This window comes from Ailuropoda melanoleuca, chromosome 6, assembly GCF_002007445.2.
Source record: "Ailuropoda melanoleuca isolate Jingjing chromosome 6, ASM200744v2, whole genome shotgun sequence".
In the NCBI taxonomy this organism is placed as follows: Eukaryota; Metazoa; Chordata; class Mammalia; order Carnivora; family Ursidae; genus Ailuropoda; species Ailuropoda melanoleuca.
Window position 1 is genome coordinate 76,535,221 of NC_048223.1, and position 24,327 is coordinate 76,559,547.

The 24,327-nt window shown below is 40.8% G+C and overlaps 1 protein-coding gene across 2 annotated transcripts; it reads right to left on the reverse strand.

Moving 5' to 3' along the window:
• Window positions 1-229: 229 nt before the first annotated feature.
• PLA2G12B (phospholipase A2 group XIIB) lies at window positions 230-21,713 on the reverse strand. Of its 2 annotated transcripts, none has more exons than XM_034662672.1 (4): window positions 21,379-21,713; window positions 11,192-11,280; window positions 7,226-7,391; window positions 230-642 (listed from the first exon to the last, which is right to left on the reverse strand). In XM_034662672.1, the coding sequence occupies exons 1-4, from the start codon at window positions 21,587-21,589 to the stop codon at window positions 524-526; spliced, it is 585 nt and encodes a 194-aa protein (XP_034518563.1). In that variant the 5' UTR covers window positions 21,590-21,713; the 3' UTR covers window positions 230-523. The 2 variants fall into 2 exon arrangements, with proteins under 2 accessions (XP_034518563.1, XP_034518562.1); XM_034662671.1 differs by having other exon boundaries at window positions 230-645.
• Window positions 21,714-24,327: the final 2,614 nt, after the last annotated feature.

Consider the following 24,327-nt stretch of genomic DNA (forward strand, 5'->3'; position numbering starts at 1 on the left):
GATGGTTATCATCAGTGGAACTTACCAGGCTGGGTTCTGTTCTCTTCTAAGTGAAATGGAAGTACATTGGTGATAATGGAATTCATTCGTCTCTTTTCTAAAAAATACGCTTTATTAAATGTGAGATGCTTACTGGCAACTGAAAGATGGACCAGAGGAAAGTCCTTGCCTCACAAATGGTTGGACTCTGCAAAATTTCACTTATGAATATAATTACCAAGTCCAGGAATCCCAGTGTTTTAGTCTTTATTTTAGTCTTTAAGAACTGAATTGCCAGGCAAATGTGTCTTGGTTGGGGAGACCATTGTTAAAATGAAGAGTAGTCTTCAAATCACTCCGTAGCTTTTTTCCAATTCTCCTCAAAGGATGGGACTCACTTCTCAGCTGTAGAACAAGGTTTTCTTTCTCTTGCTTTGTGGTATCCAAACTTTTGGAAGCAAGGAGGAGACACATCTGCCACACTACCATCTCAGAGACTGACAGCTGTGGCATCACTCAAAACCAGGAAGAGATCACCTCGTTCTCATAATTCTACTTTCTCTTCTTCTGCACAGATGCAGGCTGCCCGTTGGCTATTCATAAAAGGTCGGCAGCCCAAGGTCCATACAGTATTGAACACAGTATCAGCCAGAGAATCACAGGCTACTTGAAAAAGATGAAGAGAAATAAAAGGTTAATATACTAGACTACCCGAAGTAGATTGAGTAATTTTAAGAAGCAGTGTAATTCCAAGGATGACATGATATCTGGAGGAAGGTTAAGGCAGTAATCCAAATACAGAATTAAAAAGAAAAACATACATGTAAGAGAAGTTTTTTCATAAGCTTCCATCCAAACTAGTAAAGCAGAATATACTTTGGGGTACCCTTCTTTTATGGGCTTCCAGGTCTAAATCATGTTTAGCAATCAGAACTCCCATACCACTGTGCTCGCGCCATGGAAGCTCTACCATTTTTGCAGAATACTTGCCCAGATAACTCCACTGTGTTTCCTATAGCTTTCTCTGTTCAAGTGTGGGATGAATAACAATTCACTCATTGAAAAAACATGTGTGTTGGTCACTAATTCTGTTAGTCATCTGGGATACAAAGACCAAAGAGATCCCAACCCAAGTACTCACAGTTTGGACAAAGAGGTGGACAAGATGGATAGGTTAACAAATGGTTACACTACACCATGATAGAAGTGATATTAAGGTTGTATGGGAACCCACAGAAAGAGTCTCTATCCTTTTTGGGGGTATGGGTTATTAGGGAAGGCATCTCAGAACACCTTCCATTTGAATTTTGATAGGGATTGCATTGAATCTGTAGGTTGTTTTGGGTAGTATGCACGTTTTAAGAATATTAATTCTTTTGGGGCGCCTGGGTGGCTCAGCTGTTAGGCATCTGCCCTAGGGTCCTGGGATCAAGCCCTGCATTGGGCTCCCTGCTTGGCGGGAAGCCTGCTTCTCCCTCTCCCACTCGCCTTGCCTGTGTTCCCTCTCTCACTGTCTCTCTCTGTCAAATAAATAAATAAAATCTTAAAAAAAAAGAATATTAATTCTTTTAATCCATGATCACAGAATATCTTTCCATTTATTTGTGTCATCCTCAGTTCTTTCATCAATGTCTTATATATTTCAATGCACAGGACTTTCAGTTCCTTGGCTAAATTTATTCCTGGGTATTTTGTTCTTTCTGATGCAATTGTAAATGAAAAAATGTTTAAATTTCTCTCTCTGATAATTCATCGTTAGTGTATAGAAACAAAACTGATTTTTTGTATATTAATTTTGTATCCTGTGACTTTACTGAATTTGTTTATTAGTTCTAATAATATTTTGGTGGAGTCTTTAGGGTTTTACATATACAATATCATGTCATCTGCAAATAGTGATAGTTTTACATCTTCCATTCCAATTTAGATGTCTTTTATTTCTTCTTGCCTAATTGCTCTGGCCAGGATACTTCCAATACTATGTGAAATAAAAGCGGTGAAAGTGAGCATTCTTGTCTTATTCCTGATCTCAGGGGGAAAGCTTTCAGCTTTTCTCCATTGAGCATGATGTTATCTGTGGGCTTGTCAAGTATGGACTTTATTATGTGGAGATATGTTTCCCCTCTACCTATTGTTGAGAGTTTTTATCACAAATGGATATTGAATTTTGTTAAATGCTTTTTCTGCATCTATTGAGATGACTATATGATATTTATTCTTCATTTTGTTCATTTGGTTAATGTGGTGTATCACATTGTCTGGTTTGCTGATGTTGAACCTTACTTGCATCCCTTGAATAAATTCCACTTGATCATGATGTACAATCCTTTTAATGTGTTGTTGAATTAGGTCTGCTAAAATTCTGTTAAAGATTTTTGCATCTATGTTCATCAGGGATACTGACCTGTAATTTTCTTTTCTTGTAGTGTTCTTGTCTAGTTTGGGTATCAGGGTAATGCTGGCCTCATAAATAAAGTGAGTTTGGAAGTGTTCCCTCATCTTCTATTTTTTAGAAAAGTTTGGGAAGGATGGGTATTAATTCTTTAAATGTTGAAGCCATTTAAATGGATGATTAATTCTTCTTTAAATGTTAAAGCCACTTTAAAAGTCCATCTTGTTCAGTTGTTGGGAGATTTTTGATTGCTGATTCAACCACCTTACTGATGATCAGTTTATTCAGATTCAGTTTTTCCATTATGCAGTCTTGGCAGGTTGTGTTTCCAGGAATTTACCCATTTCTCCTTGGTTGTCCAATTTGTTGGCATATAATTATCCATGGTAGTCTCTTGTGATCCTTTGTATTTCTGTGGTATTAGTTGTAATGTCTCCTCTTCCATTTCTGATTTTATTTATTTGAGTTCTCTGTTTTTTGTTTTTAGTGAGTCTAGCTACAGGTTTGCCTATTTTGTTCATCTTTTAAAAAAATAGCTCCTACTTTCATTTATATTTTCCATTATTATTTTAGCCTTCATTTCATTAATTCTGCTCTGATCGTTGTTATTCTCTTTCTTCTATTAACTTTGGGCTCTTTTGATTTTCTTTTTCTAGTTGCTTGAGGTGTGAAGCTAGTTTGTTCAAGATCTTTCTTTTTTTCTTGATATAGGCATTTTATGGCTAGGAATTTCCCTCTTAGTACTGCTTTTGCTGCAGCTCTTAAGTTTAGGTATGTTGCATTTTCATTTTCCTTTGTCTCAATATTTTTTTAAAAGATTTCTTTATTTATTTTAAAGAGAGAGAGTAGGGGGAGGGGCAGAGGGAAAGAATCTCAAGCAGACTTACTGATGAGTGCTGAACCTGATGCAGGGCTCAATCTCACAACTGTGAGATCATGACCTAGCCAAAATCAAGAGTCAGATGCTGGGGTGCCTGGGGGGCTCCGTCAGTTAAGTGTCCAACTCTTGAATTCAGCTGAGGTCACAATCTCAGGATTGAGAGCAAGCCCCACATCAGGCTCTGTGCAGGGCAGGGAGTCTGCTTGGATTTCTCTCTCTCCCTCTCCACTGCCCCAGCCCATCACAGTCTTTCTCTCTCTCTTTAAAATAAAAATAAATAAATCTTAAAAAAAAAAAAGGAGTCAGACACTTAACTGAGTGACCCACAGGTGCCCCTCAATATTTTTTTTATTTCTCTTTTGATTGCTTCTTTGGTCCTTTGGGTTTTTGGTACCATTTGTTTATTTGCTGTCTACATTGCTCTCACCACTTCTGTTCAGTATTGTACTGGAAGTTCTAGACAGAACAATTGGCAAGAGGAATATATAAAAGGCATCCAAATTGGAAAGGAGAATGATTTGAAGATGGCATTATCTTGTGTATAGAAAAACCTAAGGAATCCACTAAAATCTATTAAAATTAATAAGTGAATTCAGCAAGGCTGCAGGATAATAGATCAATATACAAAATCAGTTGTATTTCTTTTTTTTTTTTTTTAAGATTTTATTTATTTATTTGACAGAGAGAGAGACAGCCAGTGAGAGAGAACACAAGCAGGGGGAGTGGGAGAGGAAGAAGCAGGCTCATAGCGGAGGAGCCTGACGTGGGGCTCGATCCCATAACGCCGGAATCACGCCCTGAGCCGAAGGCAGATGCCCAACCGCTGCGCCACCCAGGCGCCCCAGTTGTATTTCTGTATGTTATTAATAAATAATCTAAAAATAAAGTTAAAATTTTATTTACAATAACAACAAAATGAATAAATTAATACTTATGAATAAATTAAACAAAAGAAGCATAAGACTTGTGCTATGAAAACTATAAGGCATTGTTGAAAGAAATTAAAGAAGATCCAAATAAATGGAAAGACATTCATGTTCATTGATCAGAAAAAATTATTTTGTCAAGATGGTAATATACCTCAAATTGATCTATAGATTTAACAGAAGCCCTATCAAAATTCCAACTGCCATTTCTTGCAGAAATTGACAAGCTGATCCTAAAATTCGTATGGAAATGCAAAGCATCCAGTATATCCAAAACAATCTTGGAAAAAGGACAAAGTTGAAGGACACTTCTTGATTTCAAAGTTTACTACAAAACCACAGTAATAAAGACAGTGTGGCACTGGCATAGGTCAGTAGAATAGAATTTAAAGTCTAGAAATAAACACTGCATGTATGTTCAATTGATTTTTGATAAAGGTGCAAAAACAATTGAATGTGAGAAAGAATAGTCTTTCAGCAATATGCAGGAACATCTGTATATCCACATACAGAAGAATGTATTTGGACCTCTTTCTTAAATCACATGCAAAAATTAACTAAAAGTGGATCGTAGATCTAAATGTATAAGCTAAAACAAAACTCTTAGGAGAAGAAACTCTTAGAAGAGCAAATCTTTGTGGCCTTGGGTTAAGCAAAGCCTTCTTATATATGACACCAAAAGTACAAGCAACAAAAGAAAAAAAATAGATAAATTGAACTTAATAAAAATGTAAAATTTCTGCTTTACAAGTAATTCATCAAGAAAGTAAAAAACCCACAAAGTGAGAGAAAATATTAGTGAAACCTATATTCGATAAGGTAGCCGTGTCCAGAATATATAAGGAACTCTTACAACTCAATAATAAAAAGACAAGTAACCCAATTTAAAGAGGGCAAAGGATCTGAATAGACATTTCTCCAAAGCAAATATTTAATGGCCAATAAGCACATAAAGGTGCTCATCATAAGCAGTCAGGGAAATGCAAATCCAAACCACATGTGGTACCGTTTCACACTCGCTGGGGTCTATAATTAAAAAGACAAAGGGACAACCGGCTGGCTCATCAGAAGAGCATGTGACTCAATCTCGGGCTGTGAGTTCGAGCCCCATGTTGGGTGTGGAGCTTGCTTAAATAAATAAACTTAAAAAAAATGACAGATAATAACAAGGGTTGGTAAGGATGTAGAGAAATTGGAACTTCTATACATTGCTGGGGGGAGTGTAAAATGGTACAGCTGTTTTGGAAAACAGTTTGTCATAAAATTACCATTATAACCCAGAATTCCCCTCGCAGATATGTACTCAAGAGAAATAAAAAAAGTATGTTTCCACAAAAACCCATACATCAATGTTTATACCAGAATTATTCATAATAGACAAAAGGTGGAAACAACCCAAATGTCCTCCATTTGATGAATTAAAAAAATACATTATATCCATATAATGGAATAGAATTTAGCAATAAGAAGGAATGAAATACTGATACATGCTACCACATGGATGAACCTTGCTGAGTTAAAGAACCCAGTCACAAAGACCAAATATTTTATGATTCCATTTCTATGAAATGTCCAGAATAGGCAAATCAATAGAGGTAGAAAGCAGATTCATGGCTGTCAAGGGCCCGGCAGGGGAAAGATGGAATGGGATTGCCTGTGGCTATGGGGTTTCCTTTTGGAGGGATGAAAATGTTCTAAAATTGATTGTGGGGCTGACTGCATAGTTCTCTCAACATATTTTAAAAGCATTTGAATGGTTCAATTATATAGTATGTGAATTATATCTCAATAAAGCTGTTTAACAACAACAACAAAAAATGAATGATCAGAATGTTCCAAGCAGAGGGAACTGTGGAGGCAGAAAGATACGGTCCATCAACCCAAGGAGTTTGGAATGGCAGAAGTCAGGCGAGAAATCAGAAATAAGCACAATGATGCTGGAGAGGTAGGGTAGGGCTGGATCAGAAAGGGCTATATGCATCATACTCAGGAGTTTAGTTTTATCCCAAGGAAGAGGAACCAGTTGGAGGACTTACACAGAGGGTGGAAATGACTGGATTCAAGTGGTACAAAAAATAGATCTGGTCCCTATGGGGAAAAATAGATTGGGTGGGACCCAGAGATTAGATTAATTTGCAGTAACCAGGCAAGTGGTATATCAAAGAGATATTGAGGAGAAAGAATCAACAGAACATTGCTTAGAGGAAGGAACTTGACCTGACCCTAGATCAGCAGGTACTTTTTCACCTTTTGTTGGTATAGATAGTGTAATACTCCCCTTTACGGGCCCTAATTAATTATTCATATTTTCAAGCCTTCACACATTCCCTTTGGGACTACACTCTAGACATTGATCTATGAAAACAATTCAAGATTCTTTCTACTGCTGACTTTCTCAGCGGCATGAGGCCAGCTCCTTATAAGCCTTAAATGTCACTTTGCCGTCTAAAAATACATAATGCTAATACCTGGATGTAATGTTCTAGTTTTGGAAACTAAAGGATTCAAGCTTTTCCTAAGGTGAATTAGGGAAAAGAAATTACACAATCAGCACTAGAAACTGGGTAGCTATGAGTGTTTTTAAAAAATTATCCTCAAGTATACAGAGAGCTTTACACATAGGCTTTTAAAAATTCTTTGCCCAACTGAGAACAAAAGAAGGAAAAAAGAGCTTACACCAAACCAAGTGGTCCTATACAAAATAGCTCCTGATATGGAGAATTATTTAATAGTGGAATGAATAACCAAAGCCAGTTGGGCAACTCTTTGTCCGGTCTTAAAGGATAGATTTTTATATCTCTGGGAAGGCTTTGGTGTGGCCCTGTCCATCAGGAATGGGGCCAGCAGCTCCTGGGCAGGACAGCAAGAACTTTAGTGAAGGAATGTCCAGAATCTTCCTTCACCCTTCTTACATTCATCACAGTGTTCTAGAAAGAAAGTTCGGGGAGCTCTAATGGTCTCTTTGCGTCAAGGGGCTCTGGATACATTTCTGTAAGAAAACAGGAACAGAACTCCCTGCTCACCAGTAGATGCCCTTAAGAGACCTACCTTCCACGTTGGAGACAAAGCCCAGACTCCGCTTCAGGTCAGAACAGATGGAGTGGAGACACCACCGGAATTTTGCATCACAGCGATACTTATTGGCACCACAAGTGTCATAACAGACATCCAGCTGGTTGCAGCACTTGGTCATTGCCGGAATGCCCAAGTCCATCTGCGGAAAAGCGAAGGAAGAAAACGCCACGTTTAGACCAACAACCTCAGGCAACCTTGCCCTCCTTGTTATGAGCTAGCCAGCCCTCGAATTCCTGCTACACGCGCAGATCAATTCTGAAACGCCAGCCGCTTAGGAGAACACATCCGGTTGACGGTCACAGGATGTTAAGTTTCCGTCATGGTTTAGTTGTTAGTTTCTTAACTCTGAATAGCCCATTTTCTTCTTTTTCTTTTAGATTTGGTAATTTTCAAAGTCACAGGCCACTACAGTGTTGAAAACAGAGATCAGAAGGTTAGTGAAGAAGGCAAAGCTATGGGACTTCCGAATTCAACTAAAACCTATGTAATGTGAGATTTCGCTTGAACAAAGGATCTGAAGTCTCAGAAATATGAAAAATTAAGCTTTAGTTCATCAAGCAGTCATCAGCATTCATCAGGGACCCATCCCACACAGCACTGTTTTAAAGGTGTGTGTATGTGTCGGGGAGCAGAGTGGGCTCTAGAACACATGGTTCCTGACCATAGGCGGACTGTGGTCAATGGCAAGATCTAACACACACACACACACACACACACACACACACACACACACACACGTATTAAGCATCCTATAAACAGTTATAAATGCTGTGGCATAAACTGAGTAGCGAAGTTCGTAGAATGCCACATCTAGAGTTTGATGACTCTACATGGGTTTCTTTGGAGAGGATTATGAGGAATGGGGTTAGACTTAGGGTGTAGCAGGTAAAGAAAGGAGATATGAGCAAATCATATGTGAGCAAGTCGGTTTGTTTAGTCTTTCAAGGGCTTAGCAGGGACGAATTTGTTTGTTTGTTTATTACTTTTTAATTAGAGAGAAAGGCAAGTCAGTGGATGGCCCTGACTTCCAAAGTAACTGGTAAGAATTGATAAAGACTCTGGAGCAAGGCGGAGACATGACAGAATGAATGATTACAGGGAGTGATCGTTCTGTGGTCTATGAAATAGTTTGGACCAGAGGTGTCTAGACATAATTAGAGCGTCTTAGAATCTTTGGCACTTCTTCTGATCATATAGACTTGGACCTGAGGGGAAATTGTAGAAATCTGGTTTCACAATATAGGTGGGGATTGATTAATCAGCTATTATAGATCCTTTCCACTTGGGTCTCCTTAAGTTCCCCCTTTTTGAACTTTTACTCCAAGGCCACCTAAAGCAGAATATGGACATTGGTAGTTTAAAATGCCCTTCTGAGAAAAAGGAAAGAAAACACACTGTTACATTGAGAGGTAATGTAACTCATTAGACAAGAAAACAGCATGGGCTCTGCATTTCTGTGCAGATAACTATCACTGATTCCTTCCATTTTGCTTGTACCTCATCCCTACAACTAAACATCTATCACAGCAGAGGTAGCAAAATCTGATGAGTATAGTCGCTATCATTCAAGTCAACTAAATTGGAAATTCTTGAACTAGTTGTAAAGAATACTTGTACCGATAAACAAAATGACATTACTCCCAAAATAGAGTGCATACTGTTGTTGAAAACTGACCACTGTGCTCTGGAGCCAAAATATGTAATGTGAAGACAGGGTTGGGGATAAAGAAGGGACATAGTTTATTCCTTTGCCAGGTAAAGGGGGCTGCAGCAGACTAATGCCTCCGAGACTGCAAGCCCAACCTGGAGTAAGAGCCTGAGAGATTGTCTAGGAAAATACAGGATTGGGGCAGGTTCAGTAGGAATGTGGTTTATGCTGCCAGCCATGTCCCTTATGTCTTCAGGTGCTGGCACTGGCCATGCCCGTCTCGTTACTAAGTATCAACATCCTCACTGAGTTCCTAGAACAAAGGATTCTACAGCAAAACAGTGATGGGGAGAGGGAGGTTTCAAGAATGAGGAAGAGAAAAATTTGTTGACAAGTCGAGCCTTGCTTGAAGCATTAATGTGTCCATGTTAATAATTTCCACCCATTGGTACATTTCTATAGAGGTTTCGATACCACTTTCATAGCTACTAAATCAGTATCAAGTATATTAGCCAAAAAAGGGGATTTCTCTAATATAAATACATATCTGAAAAAGATTGCCTTTCCTCTGTGTCTACACACATATTGATGATTGTGGACAAGGCTGGGCATATGGCTGTGCAGGTTATGCGGTATGTGAAAGCGTCGTATCAAAGGGGACAGCTCCCCACAAGACATCATAGATTTGTGTGTTTATTAAGGAAAACGTCTAGCCAGGCGCCTGGGTGATGTAGTCGGTTAAGCGTCTGAGTCTTGGTGTTGGCTTGGTTGTGATCTCAGGGTCGTGGGATCCAGTCCCTTGTTGGGCTCTGTGCTCAGCACGAGTCTGCTTAAGATTCTCTCTCCCTCTCCCTGTGTTCCTCCCCTCGCTCTCTCGTGTGCTCTCTCTCGCTCAAATAAATAAATAAATCTGTAAAAAAGAAAAGAAAAGAAAAATGTCTAGTCAATGGCAAATTTCCTCTTCTAACAATCAGTATATTAGGATAAATTTCTGACAAATGGAAGAGGAAAGGAGACATTTTCCCAATTTGCACAAAAATGCCACATTGGTGGGCAGCATTTTTTGGGGAAGATTTTGTTTATTTATTTATTTATTTACTTGAGAGAGAAAGAGAGGGAGAGAGAGCACAAGCAGGGGGAGTGGCAGAAGAAGAGGGAGAAGCAGACTCCCCGCTGAGCAGGGAGTCTGATGAAGGGCTCAATCCCAGGACCCTGGGATCATGACCTGAGCCGAAGTCAGACGCTTGACCAACTGAGCCACCCAGGCACCCCAGTGAGCAGCATTTCTGATAGAAGAATAAAATTATGCTGCTTAGAAAACTATTACAAAGTAAAATCTTTTGAATCAGCAAAAAAGTGAAGTTAAGCTTGATTAAGGCAGAATTCAAAATCATAGCTTAGAAGTGAAATCCCTCTACCCACATTTTACATAACACCTCTTTTCTGAAGTAAAAAAGATAAAAGGGACTCCAAGAGGTCTTAAGATCAATCAGTTTATTATATTGTTTTCAAGGGAGGCCAGTAGTTTGAGGAAACAGCCAGCAGTAGGAGGAGAAATGTTTAGCCAGCGGCTAGATGGGAGGTGCGGGTGGGGGCTGGGTGCTTGTGCGTGGGTGGGTATGTGGAGACACTATGATCTTAATACTCTAAACATTAATGATTTGATGCTACCAGCATGAAATCAACCACTTGCAAAAGTCTTTGCTGGTCAATGCCAATGGCTCCAGCACATCACAGGGAGAGTCTCACTCAATTTAAATAAGTCAAACTTGGGGCACCTGGGTGGCACAGCGGTTAAGCGTCTGCCTTCGGCTCAGGGCGTGATCCTGGCATTATGGGATCGAGCCCCACATCAGGCTCCTCCGCTGTGAGCCTGCTTCTTCCTCTCCCTCTCCCCCTGCTTGTGTTCCCTCTCTCGCTAGCTGTCTCTATCTCCGTCAAATGAATGAATAAATAAAATCTTTAAAAAAAAAATAAATAAATAAAATAAATAAATAAGTCAAACTTGTCATATTTCATATGAAGCGATGTTTGATCACTTAAGATTCGGCTGATACTTGCAGTGGTGACTTTAAAGTTCACTACACAAGATCTTATCTGAGGGACAGCTGCCTCTGATAAAAGGAAATCAGATACTTTCTTTGAAAATTATCTCCCTTACTCTGTATCCAATTTAAAATAATTATCCTGATCAACTATATTTCGTAAATGATCACTCCCATCAGTGATAACTCTTGGACTTGCCTTAGTTAAAACCATTCAACTAAGAAAACAATGGTGGTGGTACATACACTTTCTGGTACCTTAAGACCCAGGAAATAGGAGCTGCAGCCGTTGGGCTCCTGAGGCTTGTAGCCAGGTCTGGGCATTGGTGCCTTTCCTAGCAGGAGAAAGAGAGGAAAGAAGCAGGAAGAAATATTTAGAAATTAAGCATTTGGGAACATTCATCAAATAAACGTTATCTAAAAGCATATTCAATTTTTCCTTTTTAAAGTCCTCATTCCTCAGCAGATATTCACATCCCAGTTAGGTGGTAATGATGGTGGTGATGATGATAATGTCATAAAAGGGTAATAATCTTCAGACTAGCTTGGCGTCGTTCTCCTAATCTCAAAGAATTTTATGAGCATTCATTTACTAACAATTCGAATGTTTTGTTTTGTTTTCATTTTTTCTTTTCTAATTTTTTATTTTTTATTCGTTTCTTTTATTTAAAATCAATTAACATATAGTGTATTGTTAGTCTCAGAGGGAGAGTTCAGTGATTCATCAGTTGTATATAACACCCAGTGCTCAGTACATCACATGCCCTCCTTGATACCCATCACCCTGTTACCCCAACCCTCCACCCACCTCCCCTCCAGCAACCCTCAGTTTGTTTCCTGTAGTTAAGAGTCTCTTACGGTTTGTCTCCCTCTCTTATTTCATCTTGTTTCATTTTTCCCTCCCTTCCCCTACGATCATCTGTTTTGTTTCTCAAATTCCACATATAAGTGAGATCATATGATATTTGTCTTTCTCTGACTGACTTGTTTCGCTTAGCATAATACCCTCTAGTTCCATCCACTTTGTTGCAAACGGTGAAATTTCAATTTTTGATGGCTGAGTAATATTCCATTGTGTATACACCACAACTTCTTTACCCATTCATCTGTCAATGGACATCTGGGCTCTTTCAATAGTTTGGCTATTGCGGACATTGCTGCTATAAACATTGGGGTGCATGTGCCCCTCCAAATCACTATGTTTGTATCTTTTGGATAAATACCTAGTAGTGCAATTGCTGGGTCATAGGTAGTTCTGTTTTTAACTGTTTGAGGAACCTCCATGCTGTTTTCCAGAGTGGCTGCACCAGTTTGCATTCCCACCAACAGTGGGAGTCGAGTGTGATCTTGTTCAAGTTTTAAAGCATTGTGGTCTAAAATATGTGGGGAAGAATCCCTATCTTTTGGTACCTTTCGAGACCTGATTTGTGACCCAGTATGTGATCTATTCTGGAGAATGTTCCATGTGCACTCAAGAAGAATGTGATCTATTCTGGAGAATGTTCCATGTGCACTCAAGAAGAATGTTCCATCAAGAAGATGGAAAGCTTTGAATGTATCTGGGAAGTCCGTCTGGCCTAGTGTGTCATTCAAAGCCCTTGTTTCCTTGTTGATCATCTGCTTGGATGAGCTGTCCACTGCTGTGAGTGGGGTGCTAAAGTCCCTGGCTATTATCATATTATTATCAATGTGTTCCTTTAATTTTATTATTAATTGGTTTATATAATTGGCTGCTCCCAAGTTAGGGGCATAAATATTTACAATTTTACAATTCCAGACAGGGTCTCTGTAGATTTGCCTATTCTGGACATTTTGCATAAGTGAAATCATATAATTTGTGGCCTTTTCTGTGTGCTTCTCTCACTGAGCGTCGTGTTTTCAAGGTTCATCCACGTTGTACATTGGATCAGTATTTCATTTCTTTTAATTGTCAGTAAATATGATGAACATTTAGGTTTTCCCCACTTTTTGGCTATTATGAAAATGCCACTGCAAACATTACTTTGTGTGGACAATATGTTTTCATTTCCCACGAGAAATAAAACTTCTAGTTCATATGCTAACTCTGTTTAACATTTTGAGGAGCTATCAGACTATTTTCCAAAGTGGTGGCATAATTTTACATTCCCCACAGCAATGTATAAGGGCTCTGATTTTTCCACATCCTCTCCCCCACTTGTTATAATCTGTCTTTTTGATTACAGCCATCCTAGTGAGTATAAAGTGGTATCTCTTGGTCATTTTGGTTTGCATTTCCCTAATAACTAATTATGTCGATCATCTTTTCCCATGCTTATTGGCCACTCATATGTCTTCTTTCCAAATACCTTCTCCCATTCTGTGGCTTGTCTTTTCGCTTTCTTTCTTTTTTTTAAAGGATTTATTTATTTGTTTATTTACTTATTTATTTATTTATTTATTTATCAGGGAGGTGGGAAGGGAGAGATGGCATGAACAGGGCAAGCGGCAGGCAGAGGGAGAGGGAGAAGCAGGCTCCCCACTGAGCAGGGAACCCAATGCAAGACTCGATCCCAGGAACCTGGGATCATGACCTGAGCGGAAGGTAGACGTTTAACCGACTGAGCCACCCAGGCGTCCCTTCTTTCACTTTCTTGATTGTATTCTTTGAATAGCCAAAGTTTTTAATTTTGATGACGTCTGTCTACTTTCTTTTTTTTTTTTTAGGTGAAATTCACATTTCCATCTTAAAGTGCACAGTTCAGCGACATTCAGTACTTTCATAATGTTGTGCAACCATTGCCTCTGTCTACTTCCAAAACATTTTCATCACCCTCCAAAGGAGACCAAATGCCCATTAAGCATATTCTCTCCTCCTCCCACCCCCTGGCAACCACTAATCTGCTTTGCTCTAGGGATTTACCTATTCTGGGTATTTGAATAAATGGAATCGTACAATATATATCATTTTGTGACTGCCTTCTTTCACTTAACATAGTATTTTCATGGTTCATGTATGTTGTAGCAGGTATCAGTACTTCATTCTTTTTTATGGCTGAATACTATTCCATTCTCTGGATATACTACAATTTGTTTATTCATCCATCCATTGATGGACATTTTGGTTGTTTTCATCTCTTGGCTACTGTGAAGAGTGCTCCTGTGAACACGGGTGTGCAAATATTTGTTTGAATATCTGTTTTCAATTCTTTTGGGGACGGACACCTAAAGAGTGGAATTGCTGGGTCATACAGTAATGCCAGGCTGAACTTGTTGAGAAACCATCCAGCTGTGTTCTTCAGCAGCGGCACCATTTTCCATTCCCACCAGCACTGCCCAAGGGTTCCAATTTCTTCACGTCCTCGCAGTCTCACTGTATCTAGGTGTGGAACAATCTGAAGGCCTGGTTTCCTTCACCTCTGGATAATTCACAGCCACTGTCTGAATGTTTTCCTTTCCTCATTCTCCCTAATTTCTCCTCCTAGGCCTCATATTACTAAATTTTAAATCCTCTTAACTCTGTCCTTTGTATATCTTAACCTCTCTTTTACATTTTCCATCTTTTTTTCTCTCTCTGCACTGAATTTTGACTAGCTCTTCAAGTTTATTTTCCATTTCACTAATTCTCTCTAGGTTCACTAATCTGCTATTTAACTCATCCACTGAGATTTTTCTTTCAGTGACTATAATTTTCACTTCTTGGAATCCTATTTGATTCTTCTTTTAAATCTGTATATTCGTTTTCACTGAGTTCTGTCTTTTTTTATTATGCTTTCTAGTCCTACTTTTCTTTCTTTAATAATTTCAAATATTCTTGTTATATTATTTTATGGCTCCGGTTTTGGGGATGCTGAGTCAGTTTTTAATGTCTGCTGAGTTTCCTCATATTGGATTACCTTTTCCCATGGTGTGCAATATTCTAGTAAGACTTCAACTTCAGAAGGGCTTGTGTTTCTAAAGGAATCCCTGGGCCCCGAGTCATGTACTACAGAGTGGTTCCTCAGTTACCTTTGCTGGGGCTCCAAGAGTCTTAAGATTCTGTAAACACTAGTATTTTTGTTAATTTCTCAGCTTGGAACTCACACCAGGCCAACTGTATAAGTTCAAATTCCTCACCTGTGAATAGAATATGTTTGGAGTAGTGATTTTTAAATTTAAAATAAATTTTTTTATTATTAACAAAGAATGCTTCGGGGGTACAGGTCTGTGATTCATCAGTCTTACACATGGAGTAGTGATTTTTTGGTGGGTGCTCTTTATTCTGCCTTCAAGCCTCAGCCCCAAATCATCCTCATCCCTGCTACTTTCTTGGAATATTGGATAGATCTTTTCTAATCCATTTAAACAGACTGGGCAGCTCCTTGGGCTCTAAGCTTTATACAGACTAATCAGTTCCAAATTCCCAATTCTTACAAGTGAAAGCTACCCTTCCTCTCTTTGTATGAGTCCTTTTTTTATAGTTTTAAAATTTTATTTATTTATTTATTTATTTATTTATTTATTTGAGAGAGAGAGAGAGAGAAAGAGCAAAGCAGGGGGGAAGGGCAGAGAGAGAGGGAGAAGCAGGCTCCCCAGCTGAGCAAGGAGCCTGATGAGGGGCTCGATCTCAGGACCCTGGGATCCTGAACTGAGCCAAAGGCAGATGCTTAACTGACTGGACCACCCAGGTGCCCCTCTTTGTATGAGTATTAAAACCCATTCCTCAGCCCCTGGAATCTACATATGTTCCAGACTAAAAACTCCAAGGTTTTTAGCATCAGCCCCTGCTCACCGCTTTGGCACTGCTATTCCCCTTCAACTGGAACTTACAGGTTTCCCTTTATTCCATTCTAGCTGAGGGTGTACATTTTTGTAATGTTTTCTTTTCACCCAACATTTCTTATTTGCGATGGAGAGGAGCTGTGCTTATTGATGGAGTCTGCCAGTCCACCAGTAATCCCTACATAACTTTTCAAAGTTCTTGAGAAATGTAACCTACCACTCATAAGGTACTAACCTACTCTGTATGTGCACATGCATGCGTGTGTGTGTGTGTGTGTGTGTCTGTGAGAGAGAGAGAGAGAATTACCAACTCTTGCGGAATGGGTAAAATGTATTAAATAATGTTAGTAATCAAATTTACACATATAAAAATAATCACCCTATGGCATAGATTGAATGTGAATTGTCTCTTGTAGATAAGATGATTATGGTGATTTTATTTTTTCTTTGGATTGGTCTTTTACAAATGTCCTACACATACTAGCTTTATAGAAATTATGCGGAAAATTTTTCAGGAAGAAAGAAATGTGTAAATTTTGTGATAACACTTATCTCTTTAGTAACTTTGCTGAAAAAGAGCTTTTGCAGCAGATGCAGTGCGGTTTCCTGGGTTGCCCTCTGCCTTTTTTTGTGTTTGATGACTCACAGAAGATAAAATTCTGATATCCCAGTTTGAAAGCTAATAGAACTCCAACTCCAGACACTTCCTACCTGTCCTGTTATTTATTTATTTATTTATTTATTTATTTATTTATTTATTTATTTATTTATTGTATTTAATAGTTCAGGATTAGCTGTAGGAATTCCATTTAGGAATGAAGTTTGAAAGAAAAGTTCTAAGAAAAAGGGTGTTGGTTTGTGTCTGGGCAGAAATAATTTACTATATCCTCAGCTTACAGTTTGAGTTGTTTTGAGTTGCATTGAGTCTTTATGGTTTGATGTTTTGAGTCTAGGCACTGATAATGTACTATGTCCACAGATTAATTTTATTTTCTGGTTTCGGCTATTTACAGGAATGGGAGGCTGACCCCTTGGTCCTCTAGTTCACGGGTTGCCAAACGATGGCCCAAGCCCAGCCCATTGCCTGTTTTTGTATAGTCTGCCGGCTAAAAATTGTTCTCATATTTTTAATTGGGGGGGGAGTCAAAACAAGGATAATATTTTGCATCATGTGAAAATCACATGAAGTTCAAATTTTAGTGTCTGTAAAAAAGTTTAATTGGAACACAGCAAGTCATTTATTACATTTTAGCTATGGCTGCTTTCACAGAGAAAATGAGCAGAAGGGTGTTCTAATTGTGATGTGAGGTTGGCTTTCTAAGACACAACCCTGAGAAGCCATAAAGAAAAAGACTGACAGACTTGATCTTATGAAAATGAAAACCTTCTGAACAAAGTGAAACACCATAAAACACGCCAGACCCTTGAGAGACAAACGAGGGGGATTCAGAAGGAGGGTTAGCCCCGAAAGCAGAGTTCTGCTGCAGGCACGACACAAAAAGAACAGTAAAAACTTCTGGGCTTTATCACCCAGGTCAAGGGTTTGTCTTCCCGGGAGGGTGTGTCTCTTCTCCCCACCCAGCTGGCTCCTGCAGAAACTGTGCTCCACTAGGAATCTACTAAAGAATCAAAGTACTTCATTTGAAATGTATATCCTTCCAGGGGCGCCTGGGTGTCTCAGCTGGTTAAGCATCAACTCTTGATTTCGGCTCAGGTCATGATCTCAGGGTCGTAGGATGAGCCCCGAATTGGGCTCCACACTCACAGGGAGTCTGCTTGAGATTCTCTCTTCTTCGCTCTCTGCCCCTCCCCCGCTCGTGTGTGCTCTCTCTCAGATAAATAAATAAATCTTTTTAAAAAAATAAACATATATCCTTCCAGGAACACTCAAATATAGCATGAGGAACACATCAAGGGAACAAAGCAGAACTATGACAATTTTACTGAAGCAATAAACTCCATTTCAGTCACTACAACAGAGTAAGTTACTGCAGGAGGGAGGACGACCGACTTGTCCTGGTTTGCTTGGGACTGCCTCTGTGTTAGTGCTGGAAGTCCATATCCCAGGAATCCTCACCCTGACCCTGCCTCTTCCCTCAGTCCCCAGCAGACTGGGACATTGGGTCACACTAGCACGAGAACAATCTTTGCCTCTAAACCAGCGGCTATTTCCTTTTCTCAGGCTATGGATCCCCTTACGAATCTGATGAAGGCTGTGAATCCTTTCCCTGGAAAAAGACACAAACTCACAGGCTCATAAAATTTTGCTCTAGATTTTACACTGATAAAATACCCTCTTGAAAAAAGAAGACTGATATTTAAAGATACTTTTCTAGAACTAAACCCAAGGAGAAATTCATCATGAGGTCCTTTTATCAAAGTGTGAATAAAGACACAGAAACTCTGCTCCAAATACCCTCATCCAAAGACCTTCACAAAGGCACAGAACACTTAATATCATCTTTTCTTCCAGAAGCTGAGAGGGTGTTGTCCAGCCACTGGGATTTCTGTGTTTTTTAAATTTTATGTTGAAAGAGAATGGGAAGAATCTGAATGCATAGTTAACCCGTTCAACAGACCATCTTTCTCATAACATTTATAAAATTTGGTATCTGCCATGATCCCCACATAGCACTAATTCTTTATATGTATTATCTTTCATATAACAACCTTATAGGTTGTAAGGTAGGTGTTGTTAACATTATTTATAAACATGACTCAACAAAGGTTGAGAGAGTTAGGTAACTTGCCCAAGGTCACCAGCAATGGAATTCACGCACCCCTACCCCCAGTTCAAACCCATGATTTTTCCATTACTAGTTATTTCTCTGGTTCAAGAACCACCTGTGCAGTTCCAGAGCCCTACCACAGACCTATTGGATCAGCATCTCTGAGGGTGGGAGAGGGAATCTTGTTTACATTAGTGCAGATCCCTGATAGCAGTTGGCTACACCTGTTATTGATACCTGCTGAATCTCATTATACGTACAGCCCGATCCTTGGCAATTACAGATTTTGTGTGTTGACATGAAAACAAGCTGCTGTAGATCTACGAAGTGGGGAAACGAACGTTGACACAATGTTGTAGGACACAAATACACCTTCACCTGTCTGAACAACCCATGGGCTGAAGTTCTCCAAGAATGACCTCTTAAAATAGTGCTCCATACCTTGACAGCACTTGATAATCACCTGGGAAATATTAAACATTCTGATATCTCCAACCCACGGAGATTCTGATTAAATTGGTTTGGGCAGCAGTTTTGAAAGCCCCCCAGGTGCTTGTTAAGTACAGGGCCAAGATAGAGAACTATGGTTTTAAATAGTGGTTAAGTACCTACCAAATAGAAATTTTTTCTTGTAGACTAATTGTGGCTAAATTATTTTCTCTGACAAAAGATTGTAGCCTTCAAAGCAGATTTCTTTTTTTTTTCAGGAGCGTGGTCTCGGGACCAGCAGCGCCAAAATCACCTGGAAACTCTTAGAAATGCAAATTCTCTGGCCCCACCCCTACCTACCGCCCTACCCAATCAGAAACAGGGGGGAGGTGGTAGGGGAGGGGGGAGGGGCAGCAGTCTTTTTAAGCAAGCCCACCAGCCGATTCAAAGTACACGGGAGTTTGAGAACCACCGCTTTAAAGAGAGAAGCATTATGCGCAAGAAGTGTATCAGAAAGCAACCTGAGAAAGGACAGGGACTCAGCTTATTATTAGGTATTATCTCTTCCAAAGATTGCTTGATTCACAGTCAACCCGAGAAGATATTTTGTACTACTTGGCCACAGCCTCCAGGTTCTCGGCTCCACTGAGTTCCAAAGGTAATAAGGCTTAATCCCGTATTTCCTACGTGTTTTTCAGGCCCCTCCTTACGGGCTCTGTTTTCAGAGTGACTGGAGTTATTTGCCTTCCTGCAATATCTCTGTTGACTGTCCCCCATCCCCCTTCAGTGACTGCTGACCCTGTCCAGGGAGAGGCTTGCAACCAAATTTTGCTGACATCTTTAAATGCTATTTTGCTAGAGAAGGAAGAGGAGGGTTTGAGTCTTGTTTTCCTAAAAAATTCCTGTGGTTTTGTATTTGCTAAATCACAGACCTAAGTCTCTTAGTGCCTCTAGGAAGGAAAACAGCACCTGTATTTATTCAAAACGTGAAGTGAGTTAACTCCCTTCCTGCACCGTTGTTGCGAACTGGGTGCTCTCAGTCCAGTGACCAGGCACTTCTGCGTTTGTCCAACCCACGATGGACAAAGACGGGGCTAGGGGCCCAGGGGGTCCTAGCGCAGACGGCTTTTTACCCGATGGGATCTTCACAGAGAAGCTGACCGCAATGTGGTTAAACGTGTGTCCTGCGAGGCTTTGGGTTCTGCTGCAAGGATGACCCGTTGTCTCTGAGTCACTTGTGGTTCGTAAGGTAGGGATGTCCCTGGCTCGAAGGTAAAAGGGAGTGAGCGAGACTGATTGGGTGAGTCCAGCAATTAAGCAGCCCTTTTGAGTTTCTCTCTCGAAGCCGAGTTTTATCTACTGAGTGTTTGGAGAAAATGTTGCTCAAATGGTTTCCTGCTAGGCTGGACTGACTCACCAATTTTATCCAATCTCATGATGAAATGTTTAATAAGCTAAACCATAAACCCAACGCCATGTGAAACTGCGTATCTTTCGAAAACCTGCTCAGCTGCATTTAAAGTTCCCCCGCCTCCCCGCTGCGAGGGCCAGGGCCTCGCTTTCTGCTGCCGTTACCCGCTCCCGGTGCAGAGAAGGGAGCTGACCCTGGGGACTCCTCCCGGTAGCCACCGGTGCACCCCGGCTCCCAGGTACCCTCTTCACAGCTCCGTCAAGGTGGAGCTCCTACCCGTTCCCAACTGTGCATCGGACATCAGGCCTGAGGGACCGTGCGGGGCCTGCTCAGCCCGACCCACGGTGGGCTCCCTGTCCCCTGAAGGCCTGCCATTGCTGACTGAGGCAGGGGCAGCAGGGACTGAGGGTCAGACACACCGATGCCCATCAGAGACTGACAGAGCTGGAAGGAAGGTGTGAAGTGCATGAGGGAGAAAGGAGAACCCATCTCCAAACTTAGCACAGCGTGACTGAGGAAGCTGTTTGACCCGCTGCCAGAATTTTCTCCGAATGTTCATCTACAGTGTTCATCCCTAGGAACTTCTCCCAAAGACCCCTCATCTTCTTTCNGAGCTGGAAGGAAGGTGTGAAGTGCATGAGGGAGAAAGGAGAACCCATCTCCAAACTTAGCACAGCGTGACTAAGGAAGCTGTTTGACCCGCTGCCAGAATTTTCTCCGAATGTTCATCTCCAGTGTTCATCCCTAGGAACTTCTCCCAAAGACCCCTCATCTTCTTTCCCCCCACCCCTGCTTCCTGTTCCTCGGAACTGGCCTCATAACAAACTCCTTAAAATGGCCCCGGGGAGCTAGACTCCCTGGAGTAAGTTTGTTAGAAACGATACTGGAAGCTCAGTGAAATTCGTATTTCAGATAAACACGCAATGATTTGTCAGTGTGACTGTGTTGCAAATATTTCAAATACATTAACAAATTATTGGTTGGTTGTTTGAAATTCAAATTTCACTGGGAGTCCTGTGTTTTTATTTGCTAAATCTGGCCAGCCGACTTAGGAGCTGGCTGACAGGGAGAAGAGCATGACAGACTGGGACCCCGCTCCAGCTGTCCACAGGTCCCGCAGGAGGAGAAGCCGTGCGTGCACTCACCGTATCGGCATCTGTACTGACAGACTCCATTTTTCCCTCCCAGCAGCTCCAGAAAGGAATCCAAGTAGCTGTTGACAGATTCAAAGCTGCCCCTGATGTGCCGAAGGCCCCAATCTGAATAGGACTCCTCTGCCTCGGGGCTGGTGTCAGTCTGAGCCAGGCCACCCCCCAGGCTGAGCCACAAGACCAAGAAGCCAGTGGCCAGCTTCATCCTGAAGCCAGGTAGGCGCTGAGGTCTTGCTCAAACCCCAGCCAGCGTCCCAGGAAGTCCAGGTCCACAGCCTGCTGGCCAGATGTCAAGCAGGACTGGAAAGGGGATTATCTGGAACACTCAATCTGTGTTCCCTAGAGGTGGACTTTAAACATAGCTATGGAGGTTGGGATGAGATCAGGGCAATTAGGGCAAAGGTTAGGCAGTGGGAGGGCCTGTCTGAGGGATGGCCAGTGAGAGAGAACACTTCAAAGTGGATTCCACAGGCCTGGAGGAGGGAGATGTTGGCCAGCTTGCGGGAGGCATGAGCAGTGGAGCAACTGGAATTCTGCCTCCAACCAGCTTGTTAACCTATTGATCAGTTACAAGTTTGTTTCTCCAGGGCTAATCTCTTGACACAAGAGCTTGTCCCCAGGTCCCAGTGCCACCCCGAAGTCAGTCACCTGTGCATGGTACCATCTCTAGGGAGATTCGGCAGGATGTCCTCAGGGCTCAGGAAACCTCCAGTGACAGTGGGTTAACAGTGTCACCTATACCGACGGTCAGGATATTGTTGGAGTGTGCTCTAAGCGTGTNTGGTACCATCTCTAGGGAGATTCGGCAGGATGTCCTCAGGGCTCAGGAAACCTCCAGTGACAGTGGGTTAACCTATACCGACAGTGGGTCACCTATACCGACGGTCAGGATATTGTTGGAGTGTGCTCTAAGCGTGTGTGACATGGGCGTTCAGATTTGGGACCCCAGCTTCTGCCTTGGTCCCTTCTTGGCTCTCAGACTCCGTCCTCTAATCCGGCAGAGCTCCTAAGTGCAGCCACCCTACTGCTGGGACATCTGTGCCTCTTTGCTTACAGCAGTGGTGTTTCCTCCGCGGGTCTGAGGCTTGCAGATTGCCCAGGGATGGTGCTGGGGAACTCAGCTCGCCTTGTGTTGTTTTTACTTGGGGCTGCTTAGAAGCTAGAAGGGTTATGAGAAACAGTATTTGAAATTTTAGGCTTTAAGACCTTTGACTGGAGTTCAGTGTTTTGGCATCATTTTCATACTTTGCTTTTAGTCACATGAAGAAATAAATTCCATCCATGAGATCACTAGTCTAGATAAAGGATACCTTTATGAACAAAATGAGTCATTTAGGTTCTCTCTCAAAAGTCAAGAAAGCTCCATAGGAAATAATGAATTACATTTCTTCATTTTAGATAAGTCTATTTGTCTCAAGACTCAGACTACAGAAAAGGCAATGGTTAAAAAATACTTGGTATGAACGACAATGCCACCAGTATTTTAAGGCACCTATATTTTCCAAACCACTGTGTGTGCATTTCACACCAATTCTCTGAAGCAGGGTAGGCTCATTCCCATCTGAGAGGTGACACAGCTGAGCCACAAAGGCAAAAGGACTCCGTCAGAAATGGACAGGCTGTCACTGGTAAAGCGGGCATCAGGGAGGGCCAAGTACCTGATTTGTGGGGCCCAGTTGAAATGAGAGTCTCTTTATCAAAAAGCAGGAAAAAAGTGCTGCTAAAAGAACTAAAATATAAAGCCTTTTCCTTTAAAAAGGTCTTATTACTCATAAAATATCCTGGGGTAATAGCGATAACTGAGTAACAATATAAACTTGCAAATTGCAAAAATATTTTTGGCATCATAATTTTATGTAATACAGAAGGAACTGCTTTAATAGTATGTGATGTCTTCACTGATCATAAGATTTGTTCTGACTTTTCTGCAAATGCATTTAACAACTTATCAAGATTTACACTCCTATTAACTTCATTTTCAATTCGTATAATCAAAAGCAATGTCAGTTGCTCTTGGCAAATGCAAGATCGCAAATAATATCTGATAATTCTTAATTTTGAGAAGGATCTTTATGCTGATGCAACTGTTACTGGAACTAATAATAGTATTTTTCCCTATTTCTCAATACCATAAAATTTTTATTGTGATAAAATATTCACAACATAATATTTGCCATTTTAACCATTTAAATGTAGCATTAAGTCCAGTAGGTACATTCACAGTGTTGTTCAACCGTCATCACTGCCCATCTCCAGAACTTTTCATCATCCCAAATTGAAACTCCATACATATTAAACAGTAATTCCCCATTGCACTCTTCCCCCAGCGTCTGGCAACCACTATTCTTTCTTTCTGTAGTAATTTGCCTATCCTAGGCACCACATAGAAGAAATCATACATTTGTCCTTTTATGTCTGGTTAGTTTCACTTAACATAATGTTTTCAAGGTTCATCCATGTTATACTATCAATACTTGATTATTGTAAATAATATGGTTAGGAATATTGGGATACAAATACCTGTTCAAGTCCCTGCTTCCAATTCTTTGGGGGAACATACCTAGAACTGGATTTGTTAGATCATGTGGTAATTTTACGTTAAACTTTTCAAGGAGCCACCAGACTGTTTTCCACAGTGGCCGCATCATTTACATTCCCCAGCAGTGCACACGGGTTCCAATTTCTCCACATCCTCAGCTACACTGCTTATTCCCCCCCCCTTTTTTTTTTTTGGCCTACTGGGTGCAAGATAGTGACTCATTGTTGCAGATTTATGTTCTCTAATGATTAGTGACATTGACCATCTTTTCATGTCCTTATTGGTTATTTGTATATCATCTTTGGAAGAAATGTCTATTCAAGTCCCTCTTTGCCCAGTTCTTTTCCCCGGCTTTACTGAGGCATTACTGACATAAATATTCAGTGAACTTAAGATGTAGACCA

Bases quoted from the DNA above. Each gene is read 5' to 3' on its own strand.
- PLA2G12B (XM_034662671.1), bottom strand. From the start codon at position 21,589: ATGAAGCTGGCCACTGGCTTCTTGGTCTTGTGGCTCAGCCTGGGGGGT. The intron at 11,281-21,378 runs GTGAGTGCACGC...TTCTCCTGCTAG, and splicing joins TCAGTACAGATGCCGATACG to GAAAGGCACCAATGCCCAGA. The intron at 7,392-11,191 runs GTATGTACCACC...GCTTTTCCGCAG, and splicing joins GTCTTAAGGTACCAGAAAGT to ATGGACTTGGGCATTCCGGC.